The sequence below is a fragment of the Trichechus manatus genome, unplaced genomic scaffold (genome assembly GCF_000243295.1).
Source record: "Trichechus manatus latirostris isolate Lorelei unplaced genomic scaffold, TriManLat1.0 scaffold00176, whole genome shotgun sequence".
Taxonomy (NCBI): domain Eukaryota; kingdom Metazoa; phylum Chordata; class Mammalia; order Sirenia; family Trichechidae; genus Trichechus; species Trichechus manatus.
In genome coordinates this window covers 5,093,840-5,105,329 of record NW_004444112.1, presented here as the reverse complement: position 1 = coordinate 5,105,329, position 11,490 = coordinate 5,093,840, and the positions used below count along the sequence as shown (strand labels likewise).

At 45.2% G+C, this 11,490-nt stretch overlaps 1 protein-coding gene across 1 annotated transcript in view; it reads left to right on the top strand.

Annotated features, from left to right (window-relative positions):
- Positions 1-2,479: 2,479 nt before the first annotated feature.
- The window catches only part of LOC105756816 (zinc finger protein 470), a 97,797-nt gene continuing 88,786 nt past the window's right edge, over positions 2,480-11,490 (top strand). The window contains exons 1-2 of the mRNA XM_012558588.2: positions 2,480-2,834; positions 3,660-3,757. Of these exons, the coding sequence (XP_012414042.2) occupies positions 2,606-2,834; positions 3,660-3,757 (327 nt within the window). The 5' untranslated portion in view covers positions 2,480-2,605. The remainder of the gene's footprint in view (positions 2,835-3,659; positions 3,758-11,490) is intronic.

Sequence of the window (11,490 nt, the reverse complement as noted above, 5' to 3'; positions counted from 1 at the left end):
AAGATTGGTGGTTCAAACCAACCCAGAGGCTCTGCAGGAGAAAAGATCTGGCAACCTGCTCCTGTAAATATTACAGCCTAGGAAACCCTATGGGGCAGCACTACTACTCTGTCACGAGGTCATTATGAGTCAGAATCAACTCGACAGCATCTAACAACAACAATTAATTACAAAAGGGTGCTGCAACGGCTGTAAGAGCAAAATGGTCAAGAGGATTGTTACCCAAAGATCAGGAAGCTGCTCCTGCCCTGGGCTGGAACCCACAGCCTGTGTTTGCTACTGAGGTGCTAGAGGCACAGTTGCTGTTACTGCTAGTTGGTGTTGAAAACTGCACTACTATCTCTGAGCTGGAAAGCAGGCTTCTTACTTTCCCACTGATGCTGCTGAAACTGACCCTAATGCTGCTGGAGACTGCAGCCCTCTGCAAAATCCCTATGGTGCTCACCACTGCTGCTGCCTTGCAGGAGACTACCACAGAAGAGCAGGAGAAAAAAATTTCTATGCCCTTTTTCCCAAGCCCCCAATAACTTGTGCTTATATTTCATTAGTCAGAGCTGGGTTACAGGCCCACTGTTTGATTCAAGGGAGTCTGGGGAGGTATTTTTAGCTGTGAAGATTGCCACCCTGAATAAAATCAGGATTCTGTTAGGGTGGAAGTAGGGCAGAATAAATATTGGAAAGGCAACTAGCAGTGTCTGCCACAGCTCTTAGGTGGCTGAGTCAGACTCTAAAACAGACCCTTTGCTATTAGACTACTGTGTTTCAAGGTAATGCTGACATTGTCCTTTCTGCAGTATGTGGCCTCCGTAGATAGAAATCATTATCTTAATTCCATCACTGAAGCTAGCAGATCTCAGGAAAATGGGACCTATTGACGAGTCAAGAGGCCTGGATTCTGACTGTGACTTTGTGGCCCTGCATGATGGGGTGTGTGGACGTCAGTGTATGTGTGATGCTGAATGTAATAGCAGAAATACTGCCTGTGCTGTTAGTGAAGTTATTCACTGAGCACCTACCACATGCCAAACACAGTTCTCAGATCCAGGCATAAAGCTCTGAACAGCTCAGATGAGGCCCTTACCCACATGGAGCTTATTTTTCTGAGTGTGACCAACCTTAAACATGTAAATGAATAAAATCATAAGCTAACTTCAGATGATAGATGAGATGAAGATTTTTTAGTATTTTTGTTGAGAATATACACAGCAGAACATACACCAATTCAATTTCTACATGTACAGTTCAGTGACATAGATTACATTTTTTGAGTTATGTAACCATTCTCATCCTCGTTTTCCAAGTTGTTCCTCCACTCCATTAACCTGAACTCACTGCGCCCTAAGGGTCATATCTAATCTTTATGTTTGTGTATTTCTCAGGGTTTTTTTGCCCCTTGCTATTGTTTTCTAGCTTCACTTCCTTGTCGTCGGAGAAGATACTTTGTATGATTTTAATCTTTTAAAATTTATTCAGACTTGCTTTTTTACCTAACATATGGGAAGTAGATTTTTTTTTTTTTAAAGGGTCATGAGGGGTAGTATTTTTGATTGGGAGGCTGGGCAGTCCTCTTTGAGGAGATGACAGGTGAATAACAAGCAGGAGCCAGGCCAGAGAAAAGTTTTTGGGGAAGGCTGTTTTCGGACACAGGACAGTCAAGTACAAAGGCTACAAAATGGGGAATATAGCATCTTGGTGGATGGGGGTAAGGTGGTGGAGGTCCGCGTAACCAGGGAGAATGGGAGGAGGCGAGGGCAACACCAAAACCCAAACCCACAACCCTATCCGGAGACAAAAGGTATGAGGTACAGAAAAGGAGATCAGAGTCGGGCGGGGGTGGGGGTAAGTCTGAAGCAAATGAGACACATATTAAGGCAATCAGAGGCCCAGGTGTTGCCTTGACCCTCTGGCGCTTCGCCTCCGCGTGTCTCCCCTTCTTTGGTGGCTGTAACATCCCCGCAGGAAGCTGGCACTCAGGACCAAGGCATCTGCCCCTCCCAAACGTCAACCTTTTCAACGCTCGCCGCTCTGCGACCCCGCCCCTCGCCGTAGACTTCGCCCCCTCTCCCTTTAACTGCGCCTGCGCCCTCCATTCCCGGCGCCCATTTCCAGAAGCTTTAGGGGTGCGGCCCGCTGTATTGGGATGGGTTGTGCTTACGGCCAGTCCTCGGCTCGGTGTCGGGAGTACTAAGGGCGGCCGCGATCCTTAAGGGCCGGGAGCGAGCGCCCCGGGGCAGAGAGGAGCCTGTCTAGGCCGGCGGCGAACCTGCCCCTTGCAGTCTGAACTCGGGTCGGGGCAGCTCCGACTCCTGTTTGGGACTACGTTTCCCAGCGGGCACTGCGGCGGGCGGGGCACGCCACTTCCGGCGGACGCTGGGAGTCCCCGTTTATGCGATCCCGTTCGGTTCTGAGGCGGGGGCGCGGCGGCCTCGACGGGGGTGGGACTGGGCGGAGGGGTCAGGTGGATGGAGGGAGGCCGTATGTGAGCAGGCGCCCAGCTGCCGGGTGTGATTGAGCGTGCGCCCGCGGGGCTGTGTGTGACCGACCGCCGGGGAGGGTGTGACCGGGAGGGCGTCCATGCGACTTCGGCGAGTGTGTGCGCGCATCCATGGGTGACATGGGGACAGTGAGTGTGAGCAGGGGCGCGCGTGCTCGCGAGCACGAGTCCCTTCTGGGTCGAGGTGGCCCCCGCACCAAGCCGAGGGCAGGCCGACGCCCCACTGCCGGGAGGACGCCAGCGGCTTCCGCCAGACTTGCTAGGGGGAGGCCGAGCCCAAGGAGCGGCCTCACAGCTAAGGGCCAGCGAGGGGCAGTGACCTTGGGTCTTGAGAAGAGAGGTGAGGGTGACAGGGGGCTAGGCCTAGTGGGCAAGGAAGACATCATCTCGGGTGAGGGGATTTTGAGTTCTTGGGAGGCCTCTGGGGGCCCAAGTGCTGAAGAACAGTGTCTCTGGTCTTCAAGGCCGGTGGATCGAGGACTCCAAACGTTTGGAAGCTCAGCTTGAGTCAGAGCATCAAGCAGAGGTGCAGGAAGGGGACCTTGACTTACTCAGGGCCACCCTAACCAGAAAAACCCCTTGCCCATGATGACCCCATGTGTTACAGAGAACTGCTCCATAGGGTTTTCCTGGCTGTTTGAATCCGCCCAGCAGCTCCACAGGAGAAAAGACCTGTCCATCTGTTCCCATAAAGATTACAGCCTAGGAAACCCTATGGGGCAATTCTACTCCATCGTATAGGGTTGCTGTGAGTCAGAATTGCCGGCACACAACAGTCTTTACGGAAGCAGATTGTCAGGCTTTTCTTCCACAGTGCTGCTGGCTGAGTTCAATCAAACCACCAGCCTTTTGATTAGTTGTTGTTAGGTGCCATCCAGTTGATTTCAACTCATAGTGATTTTGGTTAGTAGTGGTGTGAAAAGTTTGTGCCTCCCAGGGAACTGTCACCCTATCCAAGGAAAGAAAATCCCCTGCAGCTGCCTCTAGGTAAAAGTGTGACCATATTCTAGCAGCCCTGCAAAAATGGTCTCTTTCTGATGGTGCCTGAGCATTTGATTCCCCACCTGTGGGAGCCCTTTCTGATTTATGGCTGTGCTTTAAGACTCCTCAGGCAGGGAGTGTGTTGTAAGCCTGGTCTCTAGCTACTCCTTTCTCCTTCCCCCAGTTCCGCCTTCCAGGGTCACTGCCCTTCTTCGCCAAGAGAGGAGCTGCAAGCAGGAGGCAGCTGGGGCAGGAATTGAGCTTCCTAAAGCCATGTCCCAGGTGAGTTAGTATTTCTCCTCCTTGAAATGTGGTCTTGCTTTTCAGGACTTCATGATGTTTATTTTCTTTTCAAAGTTTTCAGTTTAAAAGTTTTGTCCCAGGACGTGGTTCCTTTTTCCTCACATTCTGCCTCCCTGCTTCCTCTTCATTGCATTCAGTGTTCATTCTTCATTGAAGAAATGATTGAGCCCCTCCCTGCGCCACTTTTCTCAGCTAATGGAACAAAAATGTACTCATCAGGGGAAACATGGCAACCACTTAATGCCAAACAAAGAAACAAAAACCAAACCTGTTGCTGCCAAGTCGATTCCAACTCATGGTGACCCCATGTGTTACAGAGTAGAACTGTGCTCCATTGGGTTTTCTTGGCTGTAATCTTTACGGAAGCAGATCCCCAGGCCTTTCTTCTGTGGTGCCCCTGGGTGGGTTCAAACCGCCAACCTTTCGGTTATTAGTCGAGCGCAAACTGTTTATGCCACCCAGGGACTTCACTTAATGCCAGCCACTGGACAAACAAATGGCTAAGCCCCAGTCCCTTGGTGGAAAGTCAGGGAAGCAAACAGGTTTCTGGAGTGTGAAAGTTGTTGGGGCAGAGGCCTGGACCAAGTATTGTGAGACTGGAGTAGAAGGAGCCCTTGGCTTCTAGTTGCCTGTGGGAGAAGGTTTGGGAGTGCTTCAGTGAGGACGTGATTTTGGAACAGTGTCTTGAACGAACATGAGATGTTTGGCAGGCAGAAGAGGGTAGGTAGGGCAGTATTTTAGACAGAGGAGGTGCAATATGAAAGGCTCTTTTTCCTGCTTGCTTGTGTGATTTTCTTAAAATGCTAATAGTTTGTTTCTGTCAGCTGTGTATCATAAATATATGGCGGTGCTGGTTGTGTGCTGGCAAGTTCATTCCAACTCATGGCAACCTTATATGACAGAGTAGAACTGCCCCATAGGATTTCCTAGGCTGTAATCTTCATGGAGCAGATCTTTCTCCCACAGAGCTGTTGGGTGGGTCCCAACTGTTGACCCTTCAGTTAGCAGCTGAGCCCTTAACCCATTGCACCACCAGGGCTTCTTAAATATATGATAGCCATCTCATAAACATACAGACCAGTCTCCAGTTGTTCCACCCAAACTGCATTTTAGAAGGTTACCAGAGAACTCCACATTACCAAAACCACCAAAAACCAAACCTGTTGCCATTGAGTCGATTCTGACTCATAGCGACCCTATAGGACAGGGTAGAACTGCCCCATAGGGTTTCCAAGGAGTGGCTGGTGGATTCGAACTGTCAACGTTTTTAGTTAGCAGCCATAGCACACCATAGCTCTTAACCACTGTGCCACCAGGGCTCCATGGCAGTGATCAATCCTTAGTCCTCATCTTTTTTGACTATCACTGGCATTTGAGATAGATCAGAGGTCAGCAAACATTTTCTGTAAAGGGCCAGATAGTAAATATTTTAGGCTTTGCCAGTCATGTGGTCTTTATCACAGCTACTCAGCTTTGTTGTAATAGTTTGAAAGCAGCCATGTTGTTAGTTGCCACTGAGTCAGCTCTGACTCGTGGTAACTTCATGTACAACAGGAAGAAACATTACCCTGTCGTGTTGCATCTTAATGATCGTTGGTATGTTTGAGCCCGTTGTTACAACTATTGTGTCAATCCATCTCATGGAGGGTTTCCCTTGTTTTGACTGACTCTCTACCTTACCAAACTTGATGTCTTTTTCTAGTGATTGATCTTTCTAGAAAGCAGCCATACCAAAAAAACCAAACCCATTGCTGTCAAGGAGATTCCAACTCATAGCAACACTGTAGGACAGAGAAATGCCCCCATAGGATTTGCAAGGCTGTAAATCTTTACAGAAGCAGACTGCCACATCTTTCTCCTGCAGAGTGGCTGTGGGTTCGAGCAGCTGACCTTTCAGTAAGCAGCCAAGTGCTTACCCACTGTGCTGCCAGGGCTCCTTGAAAGCAGCCATAGACGATACGAAAACAAATGGGCATGGCTGTGTTAAAAAAAAAAAAAAAAAATTTACAAAAAGAGGCTGCTGGCAACCCCTGAAATAGTTCATCCTTCACTCTCCAGTGGAACTCTTTTCCATTAGCTTCTAGGACTCCACACTTGTCTGGTTTTCTTACCACCAACCTGTCTTTTCCTCCTCAGTTTCTGTTGCTGGTTCTGCCTCATCTTCCTGACCCCAAACTCAGAGCTCTGTTCTTAACCCCCTCTTTTCTTCTGTGTGCACACTTTCCCCTGGTGAGATGTGCTGGTTTCTTGTCTGTAAATACTAGCCACCTGCTGACTTCTCCCAAATGCACTTCTCCAGCCCACACCTTGCCTCTGATTTCCAGCCTGTGTATTCATCTTGGATCCTCCAATTGGATGCTGAATAGGTAACTCAAATGTGACTTGTCCAGACCTGAATTCCTGATTGTTGTTGTTGGGTGCCGTTGAATCGATTCCAACTCAGGATGACCTCATGTGACAAGAGTAGAACTGATTACTTGGCTGTAATCTTTATGGAAGCAAATCACCAGGTCTTCCTCCCATGGAGCTGCTGGTGGGTTCAAACTGATAACCATTTGGTTAGCAGTTGAGCAGTTAACCATTGTGCCACCTAGGCTCCTTTTTCTTCTATTTGTGAGCCCCAAATTTTAGTTTTCTTAACAAAGTAGTAACAAATGCTAGAAGATTGGCCATCACTTGCTGTTGGATCAACAGCTTTGCTATAAAGATCCCCCGTCCACTGCGGCTGAGTCAATTCTGACTCTAAATGACCCCATAGAGTTTCCAAGGCTGTAAATCTCTGTGGAAACAGACTGCCACATCTTTCTCCTGAGGAGCTCCTGGTGGTTTTGAACCGCCAACCTTTCAGTTAGCAGTTGATCGCTTTAACCACTGCACCACCAGGGCTCTTTTGCTACAGAGATATTGCTGTGAAAATACTGAAAAGATTTTGTAAATATATTGTAAAGATATATGTAATTTAGTAAATTAAATGACTCATGGTAACTTCGTGTACAACAGGAAGAAATATTACCCCATCGTGTGTCATCTTAATGTATGTCATTTAGTAAAGAGTATCTGGAAAATATGTGCAAGACTTTCCAGCCAAAGAGCATGCAGTTAGAATTGTAGGACTGGAATCTGTGAAAACCCTTCTTGTTGGGTCAGAAACGTCCAAGCTTAGAGTAGAAGCATAGAAACATTCTTCTGTGCATACAAGGAGTGTTGTGTGTGAGCGGTGTCTTTGAACACAGTTAAAAGTAAGTTTGCGTTGAAACATTTGAATTTCAGTATCCTCGATGATTTCCAGTGTTACCTCTTGCAGTTTTCAAAGTCAAAGGCATTTCACAAACTGCTGGTACAAAATACAGACCGATAACAGGCAAACATGAACCAATGAGGAAGTAGACTTGGTTCTTCTAGGTAAATGAACACCCCTACCAAATCTCAGCCAGCAAATCAGATCCTCTGATTTTGTGGCAAGATCTTCAAACCTGTAAAATTATTGTTGATAGCTGTACAGCCTCTGTTTTTTCAGATTAGCTTGCTAAGGTAGGCATTTTAGTACAGGTTTTGCTCAGTGCACTATAAGCAGTTCTTGGCTCTTTCCAGAAAATATTAAAACCAGTTGCTTTAAAAACCCTCTTGATTTTATGCAATTTGTTTAAAAATGTGAAGTTCAGTAGCAGGTTAAAGGACATGTCATAGTGTTATTCAACAGATACCAAACTGGAGAAGGACTTTTTTTCCAGTAGAGTAATGTGAACTTCGGAGCCCTAGTGGTGCAATGGTTAAGCACTCAGCTGCTAACCAAAAGGTCGACAGTTCAAACCCAGCAGCAGCTCCACAGGAGAAAAGACATGACAATCTGTTCCCGTAAAGATAGCAGCCTAAGAAACACTATCGGGCAATTCTCGCCTGTCATATAAGGTCACTATGAGCCAGAATCAACTCAACAGCAAACAACAACATGAACCTTTAAGAGGTTCAGCTGTGGCTAGTATCATCCTGTTGTTAGGTGCCATTGAGTTGGTTCCGACTTATAGCGACCCTTTGTACTACAGAACGAAACACTGCCCGGTCCTGCACCATGCTTACAATTGTTACGCTTGAACCCATTGTTGCAGCCACTGTGTCAGTCCATCTCATTGAGGGTCTTCCTCTTTTTTGCAGACTCTGTACTTTACCAAGCATTATGTCCTTCCCCAGGGACTGATCCCTCCTGATGACATGTGCAAAGTATGTAAGACGTAGTCTCGCCATCCTTGCTTCTAAGGAGCATTCTGGTTGTACTTCTTCCAAGACAGATTTGTTTGTTCTCTTGGCAGTCCATGGTATATTCAATATTCTTCGCCAACACTGCAATTCAAAGGTGTCAATTCTTCGGTCTTCCTTATTCATTGTCCAGCTTTTGCATGCATATGATGCAATTGAAAATACCATAGCTTGGGTCAGGCGCACCTTAGTCTTCAAAGTGACATCTTTGCTTTTCAACACTTTAAAGAGGTCTTTCCTAGCAGATTTGCCCAAGCAATGTATCTTTTGATTTCTTGACTGCGGCTACCCTGGGTGTTGATTGTGGATCCAAGTGAGATGAAATCCTTGACAACTTCAATCTTTTCTCCATTTATCATGATTTGCTTATTGGTCCAGTTGTGAAGATTTTTGTTTTCTTTATGTTGAGGTGTAATCCATACTGAAGGCTGTGGTCTTTGATCTTCATCAGTAAGTGCTTGAAGTCCTCTTCACTTTCAGCAAGGTTGCGTCACCTGCATAATGCATGTTGTTGATGACTCTTCTTCCAATCCTGATGCCCTGCTCTTCATATAGTCCAGCTTCTTGGATTATTTGCTCACCATACAGATTGAATAGGTATGGGGAAAGGATACGACCCTGACGCACACCTTTCCTGACTTTAAACCACGCAGTATCCCCTTGTTCGAACTACTGCCTTTTGATCTATGTACAGGTTCCTCATGAGCACATTTAGTTGTTTTGGAATTCCTATTCTTTGCAGTATTATCCGTAATTTGTTATCCACACAGTTGAATGCCTTTGCATAGTCAATAAAATACAGGTAAACATCTTTCTGGTATTCTCTGCTTTCAGCCAAGATCCATCTGACATCAGCAATGATATCCCTGGTTCCACGTCCTCCTCTGAATCCAACCTGAATTTCTGGCGGTTCCTTGTCAGTATACTGCTGCAGCCACTTTTGAATGATCTTCAGCAAAATTTTACTTCCATGTGATATTAATGATATTGTTCGATAATTGCCACATTCGGTTGGATGACCTTTCTTGGGAATAGGCGTAAATATGGATCTCTTCCAGTCGATTGGCCAGGGAGCTGTCTTCCAGATTTCTTGGCATAGATGAGTGAGCACTTCCAGTGCTGCATCCATTTGTTGAAACATCTCAATTGATATTCCATCAATTCCTGGAGCCTTGTTTTTTGCCAATGCCTTCAGTGCAGCTTGGACTTCCTCCTTTAGTACCATTGGTTCCTGATCATATGCTGTCTCTTGAAATGGTTGACCATCAACCAATTTTTTTTGGTATAATGACTCTGTGTATTCCTTCCATCTTCTTTGTTGCTTCCTGTGTCATTTAATACTTTCCCTATAGAATCCTTCACTATTGCAACTCGTGGCTTGAATTTTACTTCACTTCTTTCACCTTGAGAAATTCCCAGCATGTTCTTCACTTTTGGTTGTCTATCTCCAGCTCTTTGCACATGTGATTATAATACTTTGTCTTCTCAAGCCGCCCTTTGAAATCTTCTGTTCATCACTTTTACTTCATCATTTCTTCCTTTTGTTTTAGCTACTCTGAGTTCAGGATCAAGTTTCAGAGTCTCTGCTGACATCCATTTTGATGTTTTCTTTCCTGTCTTTTTAATGACCTTGCTTTCTTCATATATGATGTCCTTGATGTGATTCTACAACTTGTGTGGTCTTCGGTCATTAGTGTTCAACACGTCAAATCTATTCTTGAGATGGTCTCTAAATTCCGGTAGGATATGTTTAAGGTCGCACTTTGGCTCTCATGGAGTTCTAATTTTCTTCAGTTTCAACTTAAACTTGCATATGAGCAGTTGATGGTCTCTTCCGCAGTCGGCCCCTGGCCTTGTTCTGACTGATGATACTGAGCTTTTCCATCATCTCTTTCCACAGATGTAGTTGATTTGATTCCTGTGTATTCCCTCTAGAGAGATCCACATGTATAGTCGCCGTTTATGTTGTTGAAAAAAGGTATTTGCAATGAAGAAGTCATCGGTGTTGCAGAATTCTGTCATGCGATCTCCATCATCATTTCTGTTACTAAGGCCATATTTTCCAACTTATCAATCCTTCTTTGTTTCCAACTTTCACGTTCCAATCACCAGTAATTATCAGTGCATCCTGATTGCATGTTCAGTCAATTTCAGACTGCAGAAGTTGGTAAAAATCTTCAATTTCTTCATCTGTGGCCTTAGTGGTTGGTGCATAAATTTGAATAATAGTCATAGTAACTCGTCTTCCTTTGAGGCGTATGGATATTAGCCTATCACTGATATTGTTGTACTTCAGAATAAATCTTGAAATGTTCTTTTTGACGATGAATGCAACGCCATTCCTCTTCAAGTCGTCATTCCCGGCATAGTATATCATATGATCGTCCAATTAAAAATGGTCAATACCAGTAGTCCATTTCAGTTCACTAATGCCTAGGATATCAATGTTTATGTGTTCCATTTCATTTTCGGCGATTTCCAATTTTCCTAGATTTATTCTTGGTACATTCCATGTCCTGATTATTAATGGATGTTTGTAGCTGTTTCTTCTCATTTTGAGTTGTGCCACATCAGCAAATGAAGGTCCTGAAAGCTTGACTCCGTCCGTATCATTAGGGTCAACTCTAGTTTGAGGAGGCAGCTCTTCGCCAGTCGTCTTTTGAGTGTCATCCAACCTGAAGGGCTCATCTTCTAGCACTGTATCAGATAGTGTTCTGCTGGTATTCGTTAGGTTTTCATGGGCCATCTCTTTTCAGAAGTAGACTGCCAGGTCCTTCTTCTTAGTCTGTCCTAGTCTGGAAGCTTAACTGAAACCTGTCCACCATGGGTGACCCTGCAGGCATGTGAATACCGGTGGCATAGCTTCCAGTATCACAGCAACACGCAAGCCTCCACACTACCACAAACTGACAGACACGTGGGGGAGTATCATCCTAATGAACTTTTATTAAGCACTAATATCGTACCTTAAATTTTTTTTTAAAAGATAATATCTTAATTGTGTTTTTGGTGAAAGTTTACCCAGCAGATTAAGTTCCCATTCAACAATTTCACACAAATTGTTCAGTGACATCAGTTATATTCTTCACGATGTGTCAATGTTCTCATAATTTAAGTTCTGGTTGTTCATTTCCAGTAACCTAGTTTCCCTGCCTCTTTCTCATTTTTTTTTTCTAAGTTATTGTTGACCTTTTGGTTTCATATAGATGATGTTCCTTACAATTTCTGAGTGCTGTGTATGTATTACTTCATTTAACCTGCATCATAATCTGTGAGGCTGGTATTGTTGATTTTTCCATTTTACAAATGGAGAACCAAAACACAGAGGGGTCAGGTAACTAATTGAGGTTTCAGAACTGGTGAGTGCAGGAGTCTGAAATCAGCCTTTGAGTTAGTCCACCTTTTTGCATGTTGATTCAAGTATTGCCCATTGCCTTCAAGTTGATTCCGACTCATAG